The 27415-nt window shown below is 34.6% G+C and overlaps 1 protein-coding gene across 3 annotated transcripts in view; it reads right to left on the bottom strand.

The window, feature by feature from the left end:
• The window catches only part of LOC128237326 (E3 ubiquitin-protein ligase rnf213-alpha-like), a 111919-nt gene that overhangs the window by 68484 nt on the left and 16020 nt on the right, over positions 1–27415 (bottom strand). For all 3 annotated transcript variants that reach the window (XM_052952742.1, XM_052952744.1, XM_052952743.1), the window contains 7 exons: positions 27167–27237; positions 24501–24765; positions 19540–19641; positions 14913–15020; positions 14595–14793; positions 3073–3378; positions 69–360 (listed from right to left, as the gene is read on the bottom strand). In XM_052952742.1, the coding sequence (XP_052808702.1) occupies positions 69–360; positions 3073–3378; positions 14595–14793; positions 14913–15020; positions 19540–19641; positions 24501–24765; positions 27167–27237 (1343 nt within the window). The remainder of the gene's footprint in view (positions 1–68; positions 361–3072; positions 3379–14594; positions 14794–14912; positions 15021–19539; positions 19642–24500; positions 24766–27166; positions 27238–27415) is intronic.

Genomic DNA, 27415 nt, shown 5'->3' with positions numbered 1-27415 from the left:
TATCAAAACATCTAACAAGAACTCACCCTTGAAGTTACTAACTACGCATTGAACAGATTTTCACAAACCTTTTAAAAGCAGGCTTCCACACCACATTGATAACATCAAGAGGAGTCTTACAACCACCTGTTGTACCCGAACAGGTGTCTTTCCATATCTTTTTGAACACCTGTCCCTCAGTCAAGCCTTCAAGTTTTGGTAGAATATCCAAAACATCAGATTCAACATTGAATGCTCTTAGATCTGGTTTTCTGGTTTTATCCAAGTCTTTCACTACGATTGGTTTACAAAATTCCACCAGTGAATGGTTTTCCAGCTTAGAAGTTTTCTGCAGAACTTCATCAATGGCTCTGGTATCAACTGTAAACAAAATGTTATTCTGCAACCATTAAACAAAATGATAATACCTGTTTGTTGTTGAATCAATTTTAATACATTTTTAATTTAATAAATTATAACATATGCTAGACGCCATTCATATTTTTTAAGAAGATATACATGAAATGTGACTTCGACCAAAATTATTAAGTGGGATCTAGTGTTCAACATTAACCTAGCATGGCAGTTTAATGCTACTAGGTCAACCCATTTTCAAGCTATTGTGCATACAACAAGAGCTGTCACAGAGACAGCGCGCTCAAATATTACGCCACATTTAAGTTTAATGATTGACAGTTTGGTGAAACATGCATGGATCACTGTAAAATTAGATTAAATGCAAAACCTTAACCAGAATTTCAAAGACAATAAAGAGTAACAAGAGCTGTCGTAAGACTTCGACTTCGCCGCTTTGACATAGAAGTGAATACAATAACAAAGTAATATTACCAAGTTTGGTCTATTTATGTCAAACCTAACTAAAACTATTAAATACAAAAGGTGACTTTGATGCTGCCCTCCCACCAACCGAAAAATGACGCAAATCATTCAAATAACTTCATTTCCCATTATGAAAATGTGGTTAAGAATATACAAATATGCCTTTCAAAAGAAATTTAAAAAAAAATCATAAAAAAAATCAAGGGCTATATAGTTTTCCCTTGATAAAAAACTGGGTAAGAATGTAAAAATGTGCCTGTCAAAAGAAATTAAAAAAATATATATATTTAAGGAACATAATTTGTATTTAGGGTTAAAATGGAGTTATGTTTCTTGTTGTAAGATGGTCATAAATAATTTTGAATTTTATTAAGTGCATTGAATGAAAGGTATAGAAGTTTTTTTTATTAAAATCCCAACTTGCCCTTAACTTTTACTTGCCTAAAACTTTAACCTAAGTCAAACAGGGGCCATAACTTGTATTAAGGATATGGAGTTATGTAACCTCATTGGGTGATGGTCCTGAACAATTGTGTGAAGTATTAAGTCAATTGAATGAAGGGTAAAGAAGTTATTAATAAATATCCCAACCTGCCCTAAAACTTAAACCTAAGTTCCATAGTCAATCAGGGGCCAAAATTTGTATAAAAGATTATATGGAGTTACCTAACCTCATTATGTGATGGCTCTGAACAACTGTGTGAAGTAATTGAATGAATGGTATTGGAGTTTTAAGTGAAAATCCCAACTTGCCCTTAAACTTTAACCTGCCCTAAAACTTTAACCTAAGTCAATCAGGGGCCATAACTTGTATTAAGGATAATATGGAGTAATGTAACCTCATTGTATGATGTCCATGAACAACTGTGTGAAGTATTAACTCAATTGAACAAAGGATATAGAAGTTATTAATAAATATTCCAACTTGCCCTAAAACTTTAACCTAAGTTCCATAGTCAATCAGGGGCCATAATCTGTGTAAAGAATAATTTGGAGTTATCTAACCTCATCATGTGATGTCCATGAACAACTGTGTGAAGTATTAACTCAATTGAATGAAAGGTATTGGACTTCTAAGTGAAATTCCCAACTTTCCCTAAAACTTTAACCGGACGCCGACGCCGACACCGGGGCGAGTAGTATTGCCCACCTATTCTTCGAATAGTCAAGCTAAAAATTTGCATTATATGCAAGAAAAGGTAATCATTCTTGATTGAAAGTTTCAATGCAATACATCAAGACTTTGCTGCCTTATTGACTTGCTTATTGCATACATGCAACTTTGACCATAAAGTTGAAATATAAAGGGGCAATTAAATGCATGATAGAGTTATCAAACTTGATTAATAAGAAAGGATGTCTGGGAGCCCTTGTGTACAATTTTCAATGCACTAAATGATGCATTTGCTGAGATATTGACTTAAATGTGGTGACATGCAAAATTTTAACCAGAATTTTTAAGTCAGATTATAAAGGGCCATTATTCGCATTATATTCAAAAAACAGTTATCTTTCTGAGTTATTCAAGTAGGTTGGGTACCGCTGTATAAAGGCTCAATGCAAGACATCAAGTAGTTCCCAAGATATTAAACTATGTATGCTTACATTCAATACCTTAACCAGAATTATGGACAACAATTTGCATTGATTTAGAAGGTTGAATAGTTGGGAACACATGTCTAAAATTTCAATGCAATACGTGATGATTTTTTTGAGATATTGATCTAAATGTGGTTACATGCAAAACCATAACCAGAAGTTCTAAGTCTAATAATAAAGGGTCATTATTTGCTTTATAAGCAACATACTGTTATTTAACTTGGTTATTCAAGTAGGTTGGATAGTTGAGTACCATTGTGCCAAATCTCAATGCAATTCATCAAGTAGTTGATGATATTCACTTAAATGTTAAATGAGCTCACATGCACAACCATAACCAGAAGTTCTAAGTCAAATAATAGGCCAGTAATTAGCATTATATGCAAGATATAGTTATCTTACTTGGTTTAACATGTAGGTTGGATAGTTAGGAATACATTTCTTAAGGTGCTTACATACAAAACCTTAACCTATGTTTGACACTGATGTGGGGTGAGTAGAATAGCTCTCATTATTCTTCGAATAGCTAGTAGAGCTTAAAATTGGTTAATTAACATACTGACAGACAGACCATCAAACAGATTGAATAACTCATCAATTTTTGCTAATCCACATGAACCATCTTAAAAAAGGTGCTTAAATATTAAGCCTTACCTGATTCCAAATGCTGACAAAGATTCACAAACACTGTCATCTGTCTACTTTGGTTCTTGAACGCTTCTAGTTCAAGCATTCGAATCTTGATTGTCAATAACACTTTGTCCTTCAATGCACTCTCCTTCGGTCGGATCAGAGAAAGTGTTTCCGAGAATCCTTCGGAATGACCACTGATCACTTGTAAAATGCCGATTTCAATTTTCCCGGTTTCCAGTGTATCCAAGTGACTTTCAAGCATCGATGTTGCAATCAGGAGATTTTCCTTACAATCGTCCATCAGCAATGATATACCAGTATTTTCAGCTGAATTGTAGAGTGAAAGCTATGTCTGGCAAGAGCTAGCATCAAGCAGGGTGCACTACTTTTTCTAGTGTAATACTTCTTATAGGGCTGTTTGGACACCATTATCACAATCAAAGGAATTCCAAACAAGAGGGCCATGATGGCCCTAAAATGCTCACCTAAGCAAAGGGCCACAAGTCTGTGATAAAGCTTATTAATAAAAATGTTGCAATTTAAACATATCTTTACTGATGACGATGCCTTGTTTTATATTTGTAAAGGGTCATGCAATGAAGCTACCTGTAAAGTTTCATTGAATTCGACCTGGTAGTTTCAGATTTTTTTTAAAGCAAAACAGTAAGTCGGCCATTTTGTTGTTGTTGTTGTTGTTGATCAATCTCAATGCCTTGTTGTATTTTTGAAAAGGGTCATGCAATGAAGCTTCCTGTAAAGTTTCAGTGAATTTGGCCTGGTAGTTTCAGAAGAGATGTGTTTTTAAAGCAAAACAGGAAGTTTGTTGTTGTTGCTGATCAATCGCGTTGTCGATGGTTACCCAAGAAAGTTTCCTGAACAGTTTTGAATTTGGACTGGTAGTTTTAGAGGAGATGTTTTTTTAAAGCAAAACAGGAAGTTGGCCATTTTGTTGTTGTTGTTGTTGATCAATCATGACCCCTTATTGTATTTCTGTAAAGGATAAGCCAAGGAAGCTTCCTATAAAGTTTCATTGAATTTGGAGTGGTAGTTTCAGAGGAGATGTATTTTTAAAGCAAAACAGGATGTCAGCCATTTTGTTATTGTTGCTGTTGTTGTTGTTGTTGTTGTTGATCAATCCTAACCCCTTGTTGTATTTTTTATGAGGGTCACCCAAGGAAGCTTCCTGTTATTTCATTGAATTTGGACTGGCAGTTTCAGAGGAGATGATTTTTAAAGCAAAACAGGAAGTCGGCCATTTTGTTGTTGTTGCTGTTGTTGTTGTTGATCAATCGTGACCCCTTGTTGTATTTTTGTACAAGATTACCCAATGAAGCTTTCTGTGAAGTTGCATTGACTTTGAACTGGTAGTTTTAGAGAAATGTTTTTAAAGCAAAACAGGAAGTTGGCCGTTTTGTTGTTGTTGTAGTTGTTGTTATTGATCAATCGTGACCCCTTGTAATATTTTTGTAGAGGGTCACCCAAGGAAGCTTCCTGTATAGTTTCATTGAATTTGGACTGGTAGTTTCAGAGATGTTTTTTAAAGCAAAACAGGAAGTCGGCCTTTTTGTTGTTGTTGTTGTTAATCAATCTTGACCTCCTTGTTGTTTTTTTGTACAAGGTGACCCAAGGAAGCTTCCTGTAAAATTTCATTGAATTTGGACTGGTAGTTTTAGAGGAGATGGTTTTATAAAGCAAAACAGGAAGTTGGCCATTTTGTTTTTGTTGTTGTTCATCAATCATGACCCCTTGTTGTATTTTTGTAGAGGGTCACCCAAGGAAGCTTCTTGTAAAGTTTCATTGACTTTGGACTGGTAGTTTCAGAAGAGATGTTTTTTTTAAAGCAAAACAGGAAGTCAGCCATTTGTTGTTGTTGCTGTTGTTGTTGATAAATCGTGACCCCTTGTTGTATTTTTGTAGAGGGTCACCAAAGGAAGCTTTCTGTAAAGTTCCATTGAATTTGGACTGGTAGTTTCAGAGGAGATGATTTTAAAGCAAAACAGGAAGTCGACCATTTTGTTGTTGTTGTTGTTAATCAATCGTGACCCCTTGTTGTATTTTTTGTACAAGGTTACCCAAGGAAGCTTCCTGTAAAGTTTCACTGAATTTGGACTGGTACTTTTAGAGAAGATGTTTTTTTAAAGCAAAACAGGAAGTTGGCCATTTTGTTGACGTTGTTGTTGTTGTTATTGTTGATCAATCAGAGGAGATGATCGGACGGACGGATGGATGGACGGACGGACGGACGGACGGACGGACGGAAGACCGACAAAAAACGATCAAATTTACTCACTTAAAACTGTATATTAAGTGAAAGTCTGCATTCTGATTTATATATCTTCAGAGTAACTCATATACTACTTAAACTAGACACATTTCATAATAGGAGGTGGTAAGGACCCCGAATTATAGCATCTGGATCTATGACAGATGGAGTAGATTTGAAGGTTAAGTTTAAAATAAAGTGGGGAGATGCAATACAAATTGCTGCACTCTGTTATTGTATTTATTTTTATCATGCTATGCCTTATTTCGGGTTTAATATATTAAAGCCGTCACATAAATGTATGTTTTATACAAAGGTAATAAAACAAACCGCATGTTTGTAAACAATTTAATTGAAAACAGTAGTTGCTTAATTGGTAATATGACGAACAGTATTGCTCACTTTGTTTTATGTAATGGTTTATTTGAGCGCAGTAGTTAATTTTTCTTTTAAATCGTAAGAGGAAAACATAATACAGTAAAACTGCGATCGCTCGAGGACGCCGGGGACCGAGCCAAATCCTCGAGGGAACCGATGTTTCGAACGACCCGAGTTTTAATTTTCCAGTCTGTTATGAAATATCTGGTATCAGTGTATTTTTAGTTTGAAGTCGTCAAACTGACTGTTTACTAAGACACCGATTATCTTATTTTCTCGACTATAAGGCGATTCGCTTATAAGACGGCCCCCTAACTTTGCCCATGAAATCTGGTGCTTTTTGTTTCGACTCGCTTATAAGACGGGGTCAATTTTTAAGCAAATCTAAAATGCTAAAAGTCTTCCTAATGTGTAAAAATGTTCAAGCTCAACGGACAATTATCGACTTTCGCGGTAACTGTTATTTTTGTTTTACTCAAAGATAATGGCGCTCAACTGTGAGCTCTCTATTTGGAGGTAGGTTAAAAATGAGTACATAAGTTTGCAGGACAGGTCATTACTTATCGGAATTGTAATAATTAATCAATAACAACATATGTTTGTTTTAGTTTTTTTTATTGAAGACACCAATGAAGTTCTTCGGCAAAATAAATGGCTTCAATAACATAACTGCGAAAAGCCGAGGCATGAATAGATGTTTGTTTAGCAATAATGCTTTAGGCAATATTGTCCCTTGATTGGCGACGAACATAAAGGATTCATATTCGCATGGTCATTTGTTTGCTTAATCAAATTGACAGTAAGGTACCTACATCATATTAAGAGTCCAATTTATTGATTTGATATATCTGTCAGACTAATTATACTGACACGCGCCATGAGAAAAAATGCAGATAAAACGGTACACTGTGTGACGTCAGAGCACGCGCGGTGAAGAGATTTCGTGTTGTTGTTTACTTAATTGCCCCATACTTGTATCAGCAGACGATATACTGGATAGACGAATACCCTATGTAAAATTTTACTGATTTTGACTTGAATCTTTTTTTAATATTTTATCGACTCGCTTATAAGACGGGTCCCCTACTTTGGGGGTAAAAATCGGGACCCAATTTCCCCGTCTTATAGACGAGAAAATACGGTATGTGTTGCGTTGTGGAATTTGCTCATATGTTCAAAGGCTGCCGTATACTAAATGTATACTTAATGTAAAATGTAAAAGAAATAACAATAAATGAATAAATAGGAATGTTTATTTTTACAAAGAGCTTCATTACCTTCTCATAATTATCTTCTTAAATGCCCTTATCAACTTCTATTGGTCATGCGTAAACAGTGATAAACAGTTTTTAACACTTTACCTTTCAACTGTCATAGCAATTTTTACAACTTGCGAAATATTTTACACCTAGCAATTGTTTGTTAATTTTGAAACACACGTTCCGGTGTGAAATTATGATCTCGAGGGAGCCATAAGGTTTTGTGCATGATTTATGCACTTGGGACCGACTATTGTGCTCGACTCCTCGACTTATTTAGGTTTCAATGTAGCATAGTTATATTTTATATGAAATAAGAAGGAAAAAATTTCGGAACCAAGGTCGGACCTTGAGGGACCGCCGGTTCTCGAACGACCGCTTGTTCGAACGACCACAGTTTAACTGCATTTCCTCTTGATTTCAAATAAAAAAAAAACATTTTAAAACCATTTTCTGTGTTTAAACAGGAAGTTACATCATGAACATATAAAGAATTATGACGTCGTCTAAGCGGGTGCGACATCATCATTTAAATAAAAGCAGTTTCATTCAAAAATATTGTTTATGTTCTGATTCCTGATGCTCACTTACTTAAAATTTTCCTATTCTGGTTAAATAAAAGTGTGCATTAAATGACAACTTGCAATTAAAGGGGTTTCTCGCAAACAAAAATACCCTAAACGTATTGTATGGACAAGGATTACGACAATATTTGTTCAATTCTTAAAAGAACGAATAAAAATGTATAAGAGTTAAAACAATTAAAACAACAGAAGACTTTTGAATGACCGAAATCACCACTATTGAGTTATTAATAAATAAAATATGATGACATTTGGACAAACATTTGCAAAAATCTAAAATATCAAATTATGAAATTATACCTTAGTAAAATCATGTTGTGTGCAAAGTTCATCACTAGCATTGGGGAAAGCCAGTTTTTTTCATTGGCCATTTGGTTTTCAAAGCAGACTCGTTGTATTGTGCGATTTTATTGGCTGATGACTGCATACACAGAAAATGGCAAGTTTGACAAACTAATAGTGCTGTGTGAACAATTCGGGCATTGTGTTCTTTTTCGGAATGCAATGGTAAGAAATGCAGGCCGTCAACCAAGTTTTAGTGAAAATATAGGAAATAATATAGGAAATTTTGCCCAAAAATATAGGAGGTTTTGGCATTCTCTGGGCAAAATATAGGAATTTTAAGGTTGAAAAATCGACATTAAGAGGTATGTAAGTGAACATAATGACTCACTTGATTTTTGGCTATAATCATAAAATCTGTGTTTCACTTAATCAACATTCCTTAAAGGGACTGTACACCTGATTGACACCAAAAAAGTTTTTTTCTGTAACAAATCTCAGGACAATTATTTAACTTTTTTTTTTACTCTTCAATATCATAATTATAAAAACAAGAGGCCCAAGAGGGCCTATGCTCTACTTGCATGGCTCTTGTGGTCATTTTCATCCAGAGCATGTACATATGAGTAATAGGTAACAAATATATAGCTCACTTTTAGTGTTTTGGTTAGGCAAAAAATGCTGCATGTTCAACATCTGAGGACAGAAAGTGTTGTAAGCAGATTAGTTGCATGAACTTTTTAATACTTGCCATGTTAGGTAATCTTAGGGTAAAACATATTTGCTTTTAAAACTGTACTCATGGTCAAAATTACATTTCAGTAGCTTAAAAAAATAAAAAAGTTGGGCAAAAGCTCAATGTCAAGGACATCTGAGGACAACATTGATGCACATGGTCAAAATTTCATTGCTGTTGCTTGAAAAAATAAGAAGTAAGTAAAAAAGGTGGGGCCAGCTTTTGCCCAAGGTGCATAATTTCAAATGTTTTGCTAGACGGTAATCAGTTGATGCTCCACAACAAATTTCAAAGGTATGGGCCTGGTGGTTTGAAACAAGAAGATTTAGAAAATATTTCTTGAAAGTCTCTAGGAAACTTGTGACCCCTGGGCAGTGCCAGTTTTGATCCAAGGAGCATAATTTGAACAACCTGTGAACCCTGGGTATGGCCAGTTTTGACCCCAGGGGCATAATTTGAACAAACATTTACAAGCAATTGTAACTTTACATGTAAACTTGGCTAAAAATAGAAATTCAAAAAGTACCAAGCTTTAATGGATATCTAAATACTGTACAAGTTTCATTGAGATACAATCAAAACTGAAGACTATATCATGTTCACAAGCAATTCTTTACAGAAGCAAAAACTTTTTTATACTTTCAAGGCCCATAATCTAGGCATGCATGGCCGGATCTGGCTTTCGAAGGGAACCATGCTCTAATGGATATCTAGATACTGTACAAGTTTCATCAAGATGCAATCGAAACTGAAGACTGTATGGTTTTCACAAGCAATTGCTTACAGAAGCACTGATTTTTTATACTTTCAAGGCCCATAATCTAGGCATGTATGGGCGGATCTGGCTGGTTTACAGATGGAACTGAGCTCTAATGGGTATTTAACTACTGTACAAGTTTCACCGAAATACAATCAAAACTAAAGACTGTATCGCGTTAACAAGAAATTGTTTACAGACGCACAGCAAACATACTAACACATTACCATCGCATAAACTTTTCTGGCCTTTGGCCTCTGGTTTCGAACCAGGGTCCTCGAAATTGCAGTCCAGTGTTGTATTCACTGTGCTAAGAAGGCTTACCCTTAACGGTGGAATATATCAGCTATATACCTAACATGATTATATCACGTGATAACATCGACTAGCCAATCACGCATAAGGAATGAATTCTACTAGGAAGACATACCTAGTAATCTTTTTTAATGGAAAAATACCAATAAACTGCGAAAAATAAATTAATTGTAAACTATTTGGTACTTCAGTTAGTAAGTTTCAATGCATTGTACACATCAATACCAAGTTTATGTCAGTTTTCGACAATTTTCTTTTTTTTTTCGCTATTTCATCATACGGAGTACTGCCCCTTTAAACCTCTCCATCAAGGCAGACTATGCTGCAGCAACACAACTGTGGTCACCAATGTGGACACCTTTAAGATTTGATGTTCGTCATACTCTTCATCAAAGGTGTTCAGATGGATAACCATGTGTGTACAACAGCAATTCTGAATGATGGTGATGGTTTAGAGGATAAAGACAGTATTAAACTGTAAATAAACAATATCTTAAGGCAGTATCAATCCTTTGAATGATTTCAAATATATCCCAGCACCACTTTTTAAGAAAAATATAGGAAAAAAATCCAAAATATAGGAAAATATAGGATGTTTTGAAATATATAGGAAATTTCTCAAAAATATAGGAAAATATAGGAATATAGGAAATTGGTTGACGGCCTGGAAATGCGTACGTAATAATTTATGTTATTTTAATTTTCAACAATTTACAGCATTTATTATTCATCTTTTTTATACAGGTACTTTTACATATGCTGTTTCACTTTGTGAACCCTTGTCGTGATTGTACAATTTGTGTTGTATCTCTTGTCTATACAATAAAGATAGTGCAGTTTTTGGGAGATGGGTACAAATACTTATTTCTTTAAAACTAGACGCTAAATTGTGACATGTCGAGCCAGTTGAAAGAGCCTTTGACACGGACATAATGCTCTTTCATGCAATTGAAACACAGCATAACATGGAGTTGAACAATAAGGAGATTATTATTATTATTGCATTGATGGTAACGATGCAGTACGGATGGACACACTGACGGACCAACGTGTAGCCCTGGACACTGCCCCTAATCATGGTGAGCCTGTATGGAAAGTTTTTTGAAAATTTTAGAATGTATCGTAAAAATACAGACCGAACATGGGTCTTTTCAACTTTTTACCTCAAAGCGGGACCCTGACCTTTGAGGAAAAATATGAGTCTTGTCCATGACATGCAACCTCATCATGGCGAACCTTCATGACAAGTTCTTTTTAAAAAAATCTGTAATGCATGTTCAAGATACAGACAGATGGATGGATGGATGGATGGATAGATGGATGGATGGATGGATGGAAGAAGGACGAATTGGTGGACGGACGGGCAGACGGACCAACATTTGACATTTGTGGGCTATTTATTTTACGAGCTTGATTTCTGTTCAATAATGCGGGCTTACATAAAAGTTCTGAAATTTAATACTTAAGGCTTTGCTAAAGTCCTAAGTTTCCTTTTATTATTACACATAAGCATAACAATTCTTAAAAATAAGTAACTGGGAAAAATCATGCAATTGTACTAATTAATGTTGCTCATTTTTTATTTTATAAAAAAAAAGATATAAAATATATATACATGACCGCTATGTTATTATTATGAAAAGGAAGCAGTTAAGTGCGTTAACTAATATTAATGATCATTGATATTGCCTAAATGGAAAAATTACTTGTTTGCGGTAACACCAACTCACAAATAGCTCTATCAGTTTTTGTCCTCAGTGCTCAATTCTTTTGTACATAAAGTATTAAATTCTACCTACCACATGTACTGAAAAATCATTTCTTAATTCGGTTCTGAATAAACTATTATCAACATTTATAAATATCAGATAATTTTTAATTTTGCAATTAAATCAGTTGGCTCAAACTTATTATAGGATGTCTAAATGTATTCAGACGGGCGGACGGACACTGACACATTCACATACGAGGAAACCACCACTGTGACAATTTTGTTTCGGGGGGAGGGGCTTAAAGCTGCATGTATAGAAACAACTTGGGAAACATACTAAGTTTGGTCATAATATGTCAACCCTAACTAAAGTTACTCAGTTCCAACCATTTTTTTTTCTATTTTAACCCTTTAGCACATATGCAAGTGGCCAGATTACACCTACCAGTCAATAGCCAACTTACTGATAAGCAGTCCTTATCTGTATAGGCATTTTTAGGAGATATGAAAATGAGTAAATTTATACAGCAGTATGACCTTTAAATCAATATTACTCCAAGTAATTTTGGCCAAATCTCTTTTATGTGAATACATTTTTTTATAGATAATTAAATTGTCTAATAAATGGTGTCAATGATGAAATTTTAAATTATTTTATTTCATCTGTGAATGCATTTCAAAGATGGAATTTTAACATTTCTTTGAAATGTCATAATTGCATTTAATCAAAAGCTGGGATGATCTAAATTTTATTACCCATCATTAAAAAGCCGACAATTGATGTTCTTGTGTATAACACACAGAAATATGTCAGGAATATCCAGTGTCATCCAGCTGAGAGATCCAGTCCAGGGTGTCTGTTTAAATTTTTTACCCCAAATAATAAAATTGTTTACAAAAAGAAAGCTGATAAATGTTTTTCCAGTATGAATGCAAAGACCTAGATCTTCCAAACGCTTGCACAAATATGTTTACCTGACCTATTTTACAGCCAAAACCATGCTGGACATTAATCAGCTCCACAGAAAATTTACTCATCATTTACTCAGCTACTTATTGTTTCTATTGTTTGTAATCAAAATATTATCTTCAAATAATTAAAATATTTATTGATTTTAATAGTAAATTGAACTGACGTAATATATTTAATGATTTACGCATCAATGAATTTTGGGGATTTTCCATACAGTACTCGGCCTCTGGTCTTATTACGTCACAATGGGATATCACACCTGCGATTGGCAGTATAAATACCGTCTGATTTTAGCAGACGATATTTTCAAGGGAAAATGCATACACAAAAGGTTAAACTTTACTTTTATAAACATCCGGGATATTGTTTACAAAAAGAAAGATGCAAAATTGAAATTATTATATTGAAATGACCCTATTGAAATATGCGGCCGATGAGTTTACATCCAGTAATGGATACAGTTGGCCAGATAAGTATACATCTGCTAATGAGCTATGTCGGCCTATCTCCTATACATGCGCTAAAGGGTTAAGTACCCGTGACATTGACCCTAGGGGCCCCAGTTGCAATTCCATGAAAGGTCTCCATAAACTCTTCCTATATACTAAGTTTGGTCACAATATGTCAACCCATTCTAAAGTTTTTCAGTAGCAACATCAATCTTTGTTTAAAAGTTAATTTACATAACAGAAAATAACACATACAGAAAGAGTTTGATTTTTTTTTTCAGAACTGTTTAAATTGTGAAAATATCTTAACTGAAAGTAAAGTTATGGAATTTTTAAGTTTGGAATTATGGACATAATTTTGTTGGAATATTTTCATGCAAAAAGCACTTATCCGGTTTGACGCGTCACGGAACTCTTTTTTTTTGAATTTCTTTAGCTATTTTGTCATATATATTTGAAAAAAAATAAATAAAAAAATATAGGATTGAATTTCTTAAATCTTGTGTAATTTTTTCTCCTCTTTTCATTTATGCAATAAGTGTGCATGTTTCTCTATGTTTAAAAAAGTTATTGATGCAAATCATTAATTCAGTACTTGCCATTTTCTATCTTTGGTGACCTTGACGTTGACCATATCTCTCGGAGCTCCAAACACAATACCATGAAGGATCCCTATAAACTCTTCCTATATACCATGTTTGGTTGCAATATGTAACCCCAAACTAAAGTTATTTAGTACCAAACGGTTATCTTTTTTCAGTTAAAGTGATCTTGACCCTAGATGCCCCAATCACAATTCCATGAAAGGTTTCCATAAACTCTATCTATATAATAAGTTTGGTTGCATCTTATCAACAAGTCTGGTTGCAATAAATCAACCCTAACTTAAATTATTCTAAGCCATATTTGAATTTGATTCTGCCTTCATGCCACCGCGCCTGACCAACGGCTTACATCACACTAATAACCAGGTTTCACTTTGGTTGATAATGTAAAAAGATGTGCCTGTCAAACGCAATAAAAAAAGAAAGAAGAGAAAAAATTCAATCAATTGCCAAATTTCTATTTTAGGTATTTGACATGGAGCTACCTAATTGTTTGGTGGTCGGAAACAAAAGTGTGAAGTATCAAACCAATTGAATGAAGGGTATAGAAGAAATACATGAAAACCTAAACCTGCCCTTAAACTTTAATCTGACACAATGTGCCAAAAAAAACACCCCACTAAGTTCCTAAGTCAATTAGGGGCCATAAGTTGTATATAGATGAAATGGTGATATGTTACCTAATTGTTAGATAGTCATCAATGAGTGTGTGAAGTATAAGTCAATTGAATGAAGGGTTAAGAAGTTAATTAGTAAAAATCCCAACTTGCCCCCAAACAACCTGCCTCAATATGCCCTAAAACCTAATCAATCAGGGGCCATGATTTGTATCTAGGATATTATGGAGTTATGTAACCTCATAGAATGATCGTCCTTAACAACTGTGTGAAGTTTTAAGTGAATTAAGTGAAGGGTATTGGGAGTTATAAGTGAAGATGCCAACCTGCCCTAAAACTTTAACCGGACGCCAACGCCGACGCCGGAGCTGGGGCAAGTAGTAAAGCCTCCTTATTCTTTGAATGGAAGGTGCTAAAAAGGGAAACCCTTTCTTGAATTATGCAGGAGCTCAACATTAAATTTATAATTTAAGAATATCTAACAGAAATCTCCAAATAACAGTGTAAATACAAACACTAATATACACACACATATTAAAGCAACCAGTCCTTAAAACAATAATAAGCAAATTCACTTAAATGGACAAATTAGAAAAAAAATCCTATTGGCTTACTTAGGTTTCGCACAAAAAGTTGAATGGGAGGCCAAGATATAGCCATCTTGAAAATACGCATGAATTCTTCCTCTTGTGGTCCATTGGTGACGTGAGTTTGCCACTGTCGTCGAAACAAGTCGGAGAGGAGATATCGAAACCTTTCCTTTTCTGTCAAGCCCAGGCGCCAGTATTCAATCATATATCCACCATCTATGGCCTAATCATGTAAGAATACATGCCCTTAGCTTTTATCAGCTATGAATTTAATAGGACACTAATATATGCCTTACACTTTAAATGAAGTATTTCATTCTTTACTTAGAAAAAATTAAATACCTTCATAGCAATGTTGGTAAGACATCCTTTCATTGTCGTGTTAAACTTTTCAACCTCAGCGCAGTAGAGATGTATGAACTCCTTCTTCCGATGACTGTGTGTGCTAAGCTAAAAATAAACATAAATGAAATAAAAAAAACATTAAATAATCCTACTTAGAAATTGCTTTCTGTTAGAAATAATTGAAGAACAATATGTACAAAGCAAGTATTCTGATGTAATGCTATCAGAGATAATTGATGGGTTTATCAACTTTTAAAGAGGTTGTGTTGAAGAAAGTCTCATCATTTAAGACATAGTAGAAGTAGGATCAGTAGCAGTAATACCACTCATAGTAGCAATCTAATGGTAAGACAGTTAATGTCAGCCCAGGGTTCACAAGTTCAATTAATTTTTCAGCCTAATACATTAACTAGAATTCCGCAAATTGGATATTTGATATGAATTCAATAATTGTTTTATTGCATAGGCTAAATATAGACCAGTATCACTTTAAATCAATGACAGATTGTTTTTTATTCCACAGATATTTCAAGAAAAGCAAGTACAACACTTAAAATATAGTTATTTTGTATTTGCTAGGTTATTCATGCGAAACCAAATCACGTGATCTAATCGAATCAGGGACTAACTGACGGCATGGCAATGCCTATTCAAATTAACCCACTGAATTCGGTCAAGTTTTAACAATCTGATGGTCTATAACTCTAAAATAAATAATGCAATTTGCTTATGCTTAAAAACACAAATAAATCAAAGTGAATTTTGTCAAATTTTAACCAAAAAAAGACCAAAACTCCAGAGTGAATAGTATGTTCTGACTTGTCTCAGATATAAAGCCTTTAAACATTGTGACCCACTGTATAATTGAATAACAAACGCTCGAACAAGAAAGTGGATTTGATTCAAGAGCCAAAGTTAATATCATGATCAAGCTATTATGATCATTCTTTTTGCATTATATTTTGTTGCAAAATATTGAATAATAATAATGTCTTTAGTATATAAGTATCTTAACTTCTTAAATTTGGATAAACCCATCATATTTAGTATGAAAATGATTGTCATCTTTTAAGGATTTCATTAATATTCTTTATAATATTGTACCTTTAAATTATATGCAGTATTAGATACATTTTCATTATTTATTTTTCCATCTGAAGGGTTTCATAATGTTTTTTTTTTATTCTTAAGCAAACTGTTATTTCTTGTGTCTTTATGTTTCCTATGATTTTAGCACCTTTATTATATTATGCTCTAGATAATCTTTTATTCAGGCTTAGCTAGACAGGTTTGGATAGCTAAGCCTGAGTGAGACATTTCAAAGATAATCATGTTATTTCTTAACTTTTTAAAACAACAATATGTTAAATATAAAAGCCTTTTTAAGGGTCACTTTTATTAAAAAAAGACTTCGAATTGTATGGTGTTCCATTTACATTAATTTAGACTTTGTGTGTTACCAAAGTATGGACATTTAATTTGTGTAACTAATATATTTTTATTAGGAACAGTTTAATTAGGCATTAAATTTGTGTTACAAATTTATAATACTTAAATACACTTGTGTTACAAGACAATTTTGATAACTTTGTATGATTTATTTCTATTGGTGTTCCATAGAACTGCATACATGTGTTTACATCGTGGAGATTATTAAAACTTTAAAAACTTTCATTGTGAGTTGCGTCAGGACTTTTATCCACACATTCATGCATCAACAGCTATTGATCTATTTCACTCATAAACAGCATAGCCTAGTTAAGTATTTAAATGATTGGAAAAGAAATAGTCAGAGAGTGGGAAAAGTTTAAGGCCCATAAACAATGTATCCAAGGTTGGTAAAGATTGGATAAGAAATGCTCTCAAGTAAGAGAGCGGCCAAATTGAATTTGATTAAATTTTGACAAATTAAAGGTTTGTCTGTTGATGGAACATGGTCAAAATTTATGCCAGTTACTATTGTCCAAAGTAAGATTAAGATTTAATAACAAATGCGTAAGTTATTCAGTCAATAGGTAAGTCGAAAAGCAGACTTAAAAGTGTGAAACTGCTGCATGACAACATGATCTCTATTTGTATGCAATGCTATGCAGACTACATAAAATTACTGTCATCGTGAGGGACATTAAATAGGGGTCCCATGTTTAAGTCTTATTAAACACTGGTGATTGTTAAAAGTGTACAGGGGAGTAGAAGTATTTAGTAGCAGCAATAGCAGGCGAATTATCTTGACTGTCTTTTATTTAAAGTCCAGCTTTTCTAAACATGCATATAAAAGCAATTATGAAAGATGTCTTTTATTGCGCATTGATACTGTTCATGAATATATAATATTTATTGAATAATACAATTGAATAAAAATATTGGCAATCAGAAAGTGTATCTCCCATCTTTCTCAAAAGCAATTCCAAGCTAGCTCTTCAGATAAGCTACCTACACACAAACTTTCATCACTCTCCATAAATTCTGACTTCAGTTATTTGGCGGAAACCTTTATCTTGAATAACAGTGACCTTGACCATGACCCCCCTTAAAAGCAATCAAAACCCAGCTCTTGACATAAGCTACCATTACACAAACTTTCATTACTATTCATCAATTCTCACTTAAATTATTTGGTGACAACCATTTTTCAATATTAAGTAACAGTGACCTCGGCCTTGACCGCAACCCTCAAAAGCGTTCCCAATCCCAAGGAAGCTCTTTACACAAGCTACCAACACACCAACTTTTATCACTTTTCATTAATTCCAAGATATTAGAACATTTTTTCTGTTTAAAGTAATAGAGACCATTACATCCCCCCTCTCAAATGCAATCCCAAACTAGCTCTTCACATATGCTACCATCACACCAACTTTCATCACTATGCATCAACTATTACCTTATTTATTTGGCAAAAACAGTTTTCTTTATTAGTAAGAGTGACATTGACCCTGACCCCTCAAAAGCAATACCAAGCTGGTTCTTCACAAAAGCTACCTATACACACCAACCTTCAGTTCTATCCATCAATTCTTATTTAAGTGATTGGGCAAAAACAATTTTTCTATTTTTAGTAAAATGGACCTTGACATTAACTCCACCACATCAGCAACAAATCCAAGCTAGCTCTTTTCACAAGCTACATACACAACAATTTTCATCACCATCCATCAGTTCTTACAGAAGTTATTAAACCATTTGTCTGTTTTGAGTAGTAGAGACCATGACATTGACCTCCTCAAAAGCATTCCAAAACTAGCTTTTCACATAAGCTACTTACACATAATTTGTCATCGCCATCCATCAGTTATTATTAAGTTATTTGGTGGATTTTTTTTTATTTAAAGTAATAGTGATATTGACCTTGACCTCTACCTTCTCAAAGGCAATCCCAAGCTAGCTCTTCGCATGAGCAACCTTCACACCAACTGTCATCACTAAAGATCAATTTTTACTTAAGTCAGTGGGCAAAAAATATTTTTCTATTTTTAGTAACAGTGACCTTGACCTTAGACTCCCCCTTCCAAAGCAGTCCCAAGTAAGCTCTTCACATTAGCTACATACAAACCAACTTCAATCACAATCCATCCATTCTTACTGAAGTTATTGGGCAGAAACTTTTTCTATTTGAGGTAACAGTGACTTTGACCGTAACCCCACCTCCCTCAAATGAAATTCCAAGCTAGCTCTTCACATAAGCTACCTACACACCAACCTTTATAACTATCCATTATTTTACCAAAGTTACTTAAGTTATTAAACCATATTTCTATTTTAAGTGTAAGTGATCTTGATCTTGACCCCATACCCCTCAAAAGCATTACCCAAAGTTAGCTGTTTACATAAGTTATCTACATATTAACACTCATTACTATCCATCAATTCTCACTTTAGTTTTTGGGCGGAAACCATTATTCCATTTAAAGTTCTAGTGACCCTGACCTCGACTCAGACCCCCTCAAAAGCAATCCAAAGCTATCTCTTCACACAAGCTTCCTACACACCAACTATGCATCAATTCTTACTAAAGTTATTTGGCGGAAACCATTTTTTTCCATTTTTAAAAACAGTAGCAGTGACCTTGATCCCAACCCCCTCAAATGCAATTACTATCCATCAATTCTTACTTTGGGCAGAAATCATTTTTCTATTTTTAGTAAAAGTGACCCTCACCTTGACCCCCACCCCCTTAAGAGCAATCCCAAGCTATCTCTCCACATAAGCTACCAACACACCAACTTTCATTACAATTAATCAATTTTCACTTTAGTTATCGGGCGGAAACCATTTTTCAATTTTTAATAACAGAGACCTTGACCCCACCCTCCTCAAAAACAATCCCAAGCTTGCTCTTCCCATAAGCTACCTTCACACCAACATCATCACCATCCATCAATGCTGGCTTAAGTTATTGTGTGGAAACCAATGTTTGACGCCTGCCCTACCGCACGCCCAAGTAATAACATCCCTGTGTTAATTACCTTGTTTTCGTTGAAATAATGGGTAAAACATGCCAATATAACAGACAATAATTGAATATTTGCCATATCATAAATTAAGCATTTGAACTCTTGGTATCATAATATGCACTCATCATGTCATAAATCGTTTAACAATCTTTAGTTGATCATCAACTTACATCGTTCTCAATGCTCGATTGCAAAGACCTCATGATTCGCTCATTCCACTGGGAGGCTATGTCATCACAACTCAATTTTTCTGTAATGGCACTCTCCCAAACCTGAAAAAGTTGTAACAAATTCATAGCAAACATAATTATTTTTTTCAGTGCCAATGCTGATACCTACTCATAGAATGTTATGGCCTTGATAGCCTAGTCATAGTTTTTGTTTCAGGAGCAGGAAGTCGCTGATCAATCAATGGTTTGTTAAATTAAAGTTTGTTAATTGATACATTGGTTCATGAAACGTAGATATTAAATCACCCTCACTGTCAGAGATATATGCCCCTGACAAAATTTAAGCTTGAAAATTAACAAAGGGCAATAACTCATAAACATATAGATGCAAGAGTTATGGTTCTTGTGCACTGCACTTGCCCTCAATAAGATCTATCTAGCTACATGTATGAAGTTTTAAGTTGATACCTCTTATATTCTTTAAGATATGCCCCGGACAAAAAATTAAGCATGAAAATTAACAAAGGGCAATTTCTCTAAAACTAAGATAGCAAGAGTTACTGTTATTGTGCACTGCACTTGCCCTCCATGAGATCTACCTACTTATGAAGTTTCAAGTTGATAACTCTTATATTCTACAAGATATGCCCCGGACAAAACTTAAAGCATGAAAATTTACAAAGGGCAATAACTCTGAAAATATGGAAGCAAGAGAAACAGTTCTTGTACTCTGTACTTGCCCTCATTGTCAGGCCTTAACTTTATGAATAATTGATGAATAATGACACTATTTCTAATAAAATAAAATAGACCGGTTCCGTTCGGCCAATTACCGAGAACATTTTCACAATGTCTAATTTTTCACTATGAGGCGATTCGTAAGTTGTGCTTCAGAGAAATTTCCCCAAAGAAACAAGAGGACCAAGATGGCCCTCTATCGCTCACCTGAGTGTACAAAGGGTAACAAGAGATGTTTGTCAAACATTATGCAACCCCCTGAGCGCCATGTTGTCAGGATTATATTGAATATTGAATGAGATATGCATGTTCCGAAATGACAGCTGATTTGCCACTGACATTGGATCCCATTGAGGCAGTTTTAAGATTATGACCATTCAGAGTGTGAGGATAGAGTGTGTTATGACCATGACCTTTGACTCTATGACCTCAAAATCCATAGGAGTCACCAGTTGGTCACCAAAACCCTTAATGTCAAGTTAAAGGGCCATGGCTGCAGGCATTGACAAGTTATCACACAGACAAGCTTTTTTCGTTCAATGTCACTTTGACCTTGACCTTTCATCCAACGACCCCTAAAATGATAAGGGGTCATCTACAGGTCAGATGCAACTCCAAGTCAAGTTTGAGGGCCATGGGTGCAGGCATTGTCGAGTTATCACTCGAAACATTTATGCGTTAAAGGTTACTGTGTCCTTGACCTTGGCCCGATGACCCCCAAAGTAAAGAAAAGAAGGGTCATCTACTGGTCAGGCCCAACCTTCATGTCAAGTTTGATGACCATATGTCCAGGAATTGTAAAGTTTGCTTTCAAGGTCACTGTGACTTTGACCTTTGACCCCTAAAATCAATAGAGGTCATCTACTGGTCAGGCCCAACCTCCAAGTAAAGTTTGAGGGCCATGGATGCAAGCATTGTTGAGTTATCACTCGGACAACATTCTATCATTAAAGATCACTGTGACCTTGACCTTTGGTCCAATGACCCCTTAAATATATAGGGGTCATCTACTGGTCAGGCCCATCCTCCAAGTCAAGTTTGAGGGCCATGGGTGCAGGCATTGTTGAGTTATCACTCGGACAACCTTTTACCATTCAAGGTCACTGTGACCTTGACCTTTGGCCCTATGACCCCCAAAAACAATAGGGGTCATCTACTGGTCAGGCCCATCCTCTAAGTAAAGTTTGAGGGCCATGGGTGCAGGCATTGACAAGTTATCACATGGACATCCTTTTACCATTCAAGGTCAATGTGACCTTGACCTTTGGCCCGGTGACCCCCAAAAGTAATAGGGATCATGGTTGCAGGCATTGTCGCGTTATCACTTGGACAAGCTTTGAATTTATTTTACTATTAAAGGTCAGTGTGACCTTGACCTTTGACCCAGTGAGCCCTTAAATCAATAGGGGTCATCTACTGGCCAGGCACAACATTCATTTTAAGTTTGATGACCATATGTCCAGGAATTTTTGAGTTATCACTCGGACAAGCTTTGGTCTACAGACAGACCGAGCGACCGAGCGACCGAGCGACATGTGCAAAGCAATATACCCCTCTTCTTCGAAGAGGGTCATAATAAAGTTATTGATCGGATAACATACTGGAAGCCTCCTGGCTGTACGCCGCAGGTGAAACTATAATACTTCCCTTTTTTAAATGGGCATTTTGAAACATGAACTTTATATTTGTTTAAAAACTTACTAAGGGTCGTAATATTTATGCGAAAAACTACAGAAACAAGCTCAGTAGCAAAAAGTTTAAACATAAACCCGGTTTAATGGCACTGGGTAAACGCCAAAGACATAGAACTCTAATTATATTTTAACTTGAAGTGATACAACTTGTCACAAAAGAGAACATTGTTACTGTGAATAAGCTCATGAAGTTTGTAGTTGGTATCTTCAAAGATTGTCAAACAATAAAGAAATTTAATTATATTACATATTTATCAATATTTGCAATAAAATGGTCACATAAGGAACATTTTTGTGTTAATATTTTGAAATGGGGCAAACAGTTTCTGAAGAGAAGATTTTCGAAAGTTTCCCACTGGCCACTGGCCATGTGTTTTTAAGTGGTGAAGGAATTTGATAAGAGGGTCACCATATTAGGCATACATGTGCATTCTGAGCAGCAGAATTTCAAAACAGACATATAGAGAAAAGTAGCCTGCCCGCTGGCAGCATTTTTTTTATGAATCAACCAATATGGGGTGAAGAAACTTGATACACGGTCACCTACGGAATATTTCTGTGAAATTATTTTGAAATCAGGCTTATAGTTTCTGAGGAAAAGATTTTCAAAGTATTCTATAATAATTTTTAAATTTTCTTAATTGAAAAGCCACAGGCAGTAAAATTATGTTTAAATATAAATCACTGATCAATCAGTATTAAAGTTGTCTGTTTGTTTATTGTGCATAAAGGCATTGGACCAATGGCAGCCTTCATGTTAATCTTTGTCAAGGCGAGGTCTTGAAATGGAATTCCATTAACTGCAGTTAATATTATGACTGTTGCCACATCTGCAGATGTTTGATACTGCTACAATATATTGTCCTTGATTCAAACCATAGTGTCATGTTCTTTTTATTAACATTTTTCATCATCTGCCATGTCCAAGTCATAACAATTTTATCACTGGCTTCAAATAGTTCAAATGTAGATCTGATCCAAATGATGATTTCATCCTCCTAGTCTTTAAATGATTGTGATATTTTGTGACCCTGACCTTGATACTAGGGGCCCAAAATGCAATCTCATGAAAGGTCTCCACAAATTCTTCCTATATACCAAGTTTTGTCACAATATGTCAACCCAACCTAAGATGATCCACCATTATTATATTCTAAGTAGCAGTGAACTTGACTTTGACCCAAGGGGCCTTAAACGCGATCCCATGAAAGGTCTCCATAAATATATACCAAGTTTGGTCATAATATGTCAACCATATCAAAAGTTGAACCGTTTTTCATTTCCAAGTAACAATGACCTTGACCCTAGGACCCCAAATGCAAACCCGTGAAAGGTCTTCATGAACTCTATCTATACACTAAGTCTGTTCATAAAATGTCAACCCGAACTTAAGTTATCCACATTCAACCATCTTTCTATTTTAAGTATCAGTGACCTTGACCCCAAGGGCTCCAAACATAATACCATCAAAGGTCTGCATAAACTCTTCCTAGAAAGCAGGTTAAGTGACAATATGTCAACCACAACTAAAGATATTCAGTTCCAACTGTTCTTCTATCTATAGTTGCAGTGAACTTGACCATGCCCTTAGGGGCCTTAAACACAATCACATGAAAGGTCTCCATGAACTCTTCCTATATACCATGTTTGGTCACTATATGTCAACCCTAACTAAAGATATTCAGTTTCAACCATTTTTCTATTTATAGAAACAGTGACCTTGACCTTGATCCTAGGGGCCGCAATTACAATATCATGAAAGGTATCCATAATGTTATACCAAATTTGGTCACAATATGTCAACTGTAACTAAAATCATCCAGTTTCAACCATTTTTCATCTTTCTGAATTAACAGTGACCTTGATATTGACTCAAGGGCCCCAAAAGCACACCTATGAGTGGTTTCCATAAATTATTTCTATACAATAAGTCTGGTCCTACTACAAATGTGTGTCAACCCTAACTAAAGTCATTCAGTTTCAACCATTTTTCTAATTTTAGTCATAGTGACCTTGACCTTAACCCTAGGGGCTCCAAAGGCAATACAACGAATGGTCTCCATAACCTCTATCTACATACCAAGTTCGGTGACAATATGTCAACCTTAACCAATGTGATCCAATGCTGTATATGTGTTTACGCTGCCTACCATCCTGCCCGATGTTTGTCATTCTTATAACTTGCTTTCACTTTTTGAAGACATTGTTAACAAGCTTCCAACACACCAAGGTACAGCATTATATATCACTTTACATCAATTATATCTTAGTTATTGAGAGGATACTATTTTAACGTTAGTGACCCTACTGACCCCAAAAGCAATCACAAATTATGTGTTCAAATAAAGTTCCTAAACAGCATGTTTATGAATTGCAACAAATAAGAGCAACTGAACTTTTTGCAGAGAAATGGATGCAATGCGTGATCAGACAAATGTACTATTAAAACCTGTGTCAGTAGAAGATAAATAATTTCTCACCAATTTGAATAAAGCTTTTTCGTAAAAATCTTATTAGGAAAACACTTGCCTTCAGGTTCTTCAGCATTTTCATATTCCAGGAAGAATTGGCATAGCTTTGAAGCCAATTGAGAACCTTGTTTCCAACAGTTTCAATGGCATTCTTTACGTCACTTTCAGTCTTACTGCCTTTGATTCCAAGTTTGCTGTAAGATGATACACACTGTAGGAAAATGTGCACAGAGTACATCAGCTTCAGGGTTCTATTTTTTGATGCAGCATTTTCAACGAGTTGTTTTGCTATGCAGAGTGCCATTTCCAAACTTGTCTGTTGCCTGAAAAATCCAAATAAGAACAAAACAAATCCATTTCGCATTCATTCAATATGAATTCGTGTTTTGCAAGTTAAAACAATGCCGATGATTTCTGCAAGAATGAATCAATGTATGAACAACAAGAAGGCAATGCCATAGCCATTAATTGATCACATGTATAACATGCTTAACTTTGTTTTTTACCATGTTTGATAAAGAATAGGGCAATAAACTTAAGTTTTGAACATTTCCACCACTGCATTTGTCTTTTCTCAAACAAATTAAAACAATTTCTACAATCCCCCCCCCCAAAAAAAAAAAAAACAGTAGCAAAAATAAATCCTCTTTTCAAAAACTTCTGATATAACTCAAAAAATATTTTCATAAAAACATAATTGATGTGTTAATTTATTTTGGTATGTGTGGCACAAAATTGGTTGTACTTCACTGTTTACATATTATAATGCTTCCTTTTTTAAATGAAGTTAAGAAATGTTAAATTTATATATTCTGTAGTGTATGTAGGTAATCCAAAAATATACACACTATTAGCAAAATTATATTTTAAACATCTACTCATAAGGAATGTTATTTTTACAGCGACGAGTGATGTTAACTACCTTTTGAAAGTTACAGAAGTATATCATATTGCAAAATGAATATTCTTAAGAATTAGTAGGCTATTTTTAAACAACTCGCACACAGGTACTATTTTGCAACTTATGAAATTCTTCATAAGGAGTTTTGCTTTTGTTCTTGTTTTTTCGCTTCTCACATTCATCCAACTGTTTTTTTGCTATTTTTGAAACTTGAAAAAGATCCGTCATCCCTAAGAGTGGTCAACGAAACTGCAAACCAGACAGTTAAGGATATCATTCATCCAATCGTCAGCAACAGTGATTTTTGGTATATTTTCAATACGATTGTTCATTAACAGACTAAATTAAATTACATAGTGATCATTGTTTAACCATACTAATTTTGGACCAAAAATCGACATCTAAACTGGAACATTATCAAATTGTTGACTTTTAATTTTCACTACTTCTGCTGATTTTTGTTCTAAAAAGCAACAAAAGAATAAATCAAGAGCTGTCACTGTAAATGACAAAAGCCCGCCATAACAATGGCATATTCAGGAAGAGCTAACATAAACTTTAAGCTCATATGCATGATCCCATGATTCTTAACTTCGAGTGTGGCGGAGCATTTAGCTGTGAAGCAAGGTCATGGGACTTGCAAAGCGAAATATCCAGAGATAAGGACCTGCGTGTTGTACATGAAAATATTTGCAGAACATATGTGCCTTGTAATTTGAAAATCCCTTGTTGCATGACTAAATTCGGACACAAGCACCATAATACTTAATGTGCAAAAATCCAAGATTAACCTTTTACCGCAAAATTGCTTGATAATACACTTTTATCATCCTGCATGGGCCTTTTAACCATAACCACATAATTGCGCCAAAATGTGCCATCATTGTTTAGGGTCATTTATTTACATATATCTAGAAACTATGTTACTATTTTAAGATTTAACTACCAATATTAAGTGTCATATAAAACTTGTATATCCTAATGATCAAGCACAAATGACGTCACAGGTCATGGTTCAGAACCAAGTCAAAATGGAGTAAACAGAGTCTTGCTTGTATTTACACATGTCACCTGTCACTTCTGTTTTCAAAAATGTTAGTATTTTGTTATGAATACCCGGATTATAATTATATTAAATGTGACATGACCTAGTTTAACAGCTGTTGAAAACATGTGTTCTCTCGATCTCGAGAATTACCAAAGAATGCAGTTGTAATTGATCATGGATTTCAGACCTTGATTTATTCTCTTGTTTGATTATATCATTATTGAATTATGGCATTTTATTTTGATAGATTCGAACAAATTGAGTTGTATGACTTTGTTTAGAGCAATATCTATTACGACGTCGAGTTTATCAAATCATTCATCAGTAACCGAAATGATGTGTGAACCAGTGCTGGAAACTGACCCAGCGTATTTTTTTTAGAATTTAGAATTAAAGATTGCATTTAATTGATTTAAAAAACAACAAAGTGCAAAGTTGATTTAAAAGTTCAAACTTAATCTGAAATAACACTATTTGTAAAAATGTTTTGTGTTTAACAGTACATGATTACTTAGATAATTGAATTCGAAATTGAATATACTACAAACTTTATATTCATCCATAATTGACTAAATCAAAAGAAATATTTCTTTCATCGAACCAAGTGACCTAGGTTTTTACCAAACTTGACATCCTATATACACTGGACACAACGCTTTAAGACTATAATAAATACTTTTGAAATAGTTTGATTTCGAGTCAATGTCTTGAAATACTTTGAAGGTATTAAAGGTATATGTCAACTGAAACCATTTCAAGGAACTTTATAACATACCTGAGATTTTGTGTAGAATTGTTCATTGTTTGGAGACGTTTCAGAAGTTTTGCCAAGCATTGTGTCACCATCTGAAAATGTAAATTGTTGTTGTCTAATATTAATGATGCTTTATTTTCAGATGAAGAACACATTGTTAATTCAAAGAGGTCATTTTCTATAAAAAGTGTTCCTAAGCGTTCTACCCTTGTAATGTTAATCTTTGAAACTGTCTAGATTAATTTTTGATTGCTCTCAAAGTGGAGGTCA

This window comes from Mya arenaria, chromosome 6 (genome assembly GCF_026914265.1).
Source record: "Mya arenaria isolate MELC-2E11 chromosome 6, ASM2691426v1".
In the NCBI taxonomy this organism is placed as follows: Eukaryota; Metazoa; Mollusca; class Bivalvia; order Myida; family Myidae; genus Mya; species Mya arenaria.
The sequence above is the reverse complement of the archived record's forward strand: the minus strand, read 5'-3'. Positions and strand labels throughout refer to the sequence as shown.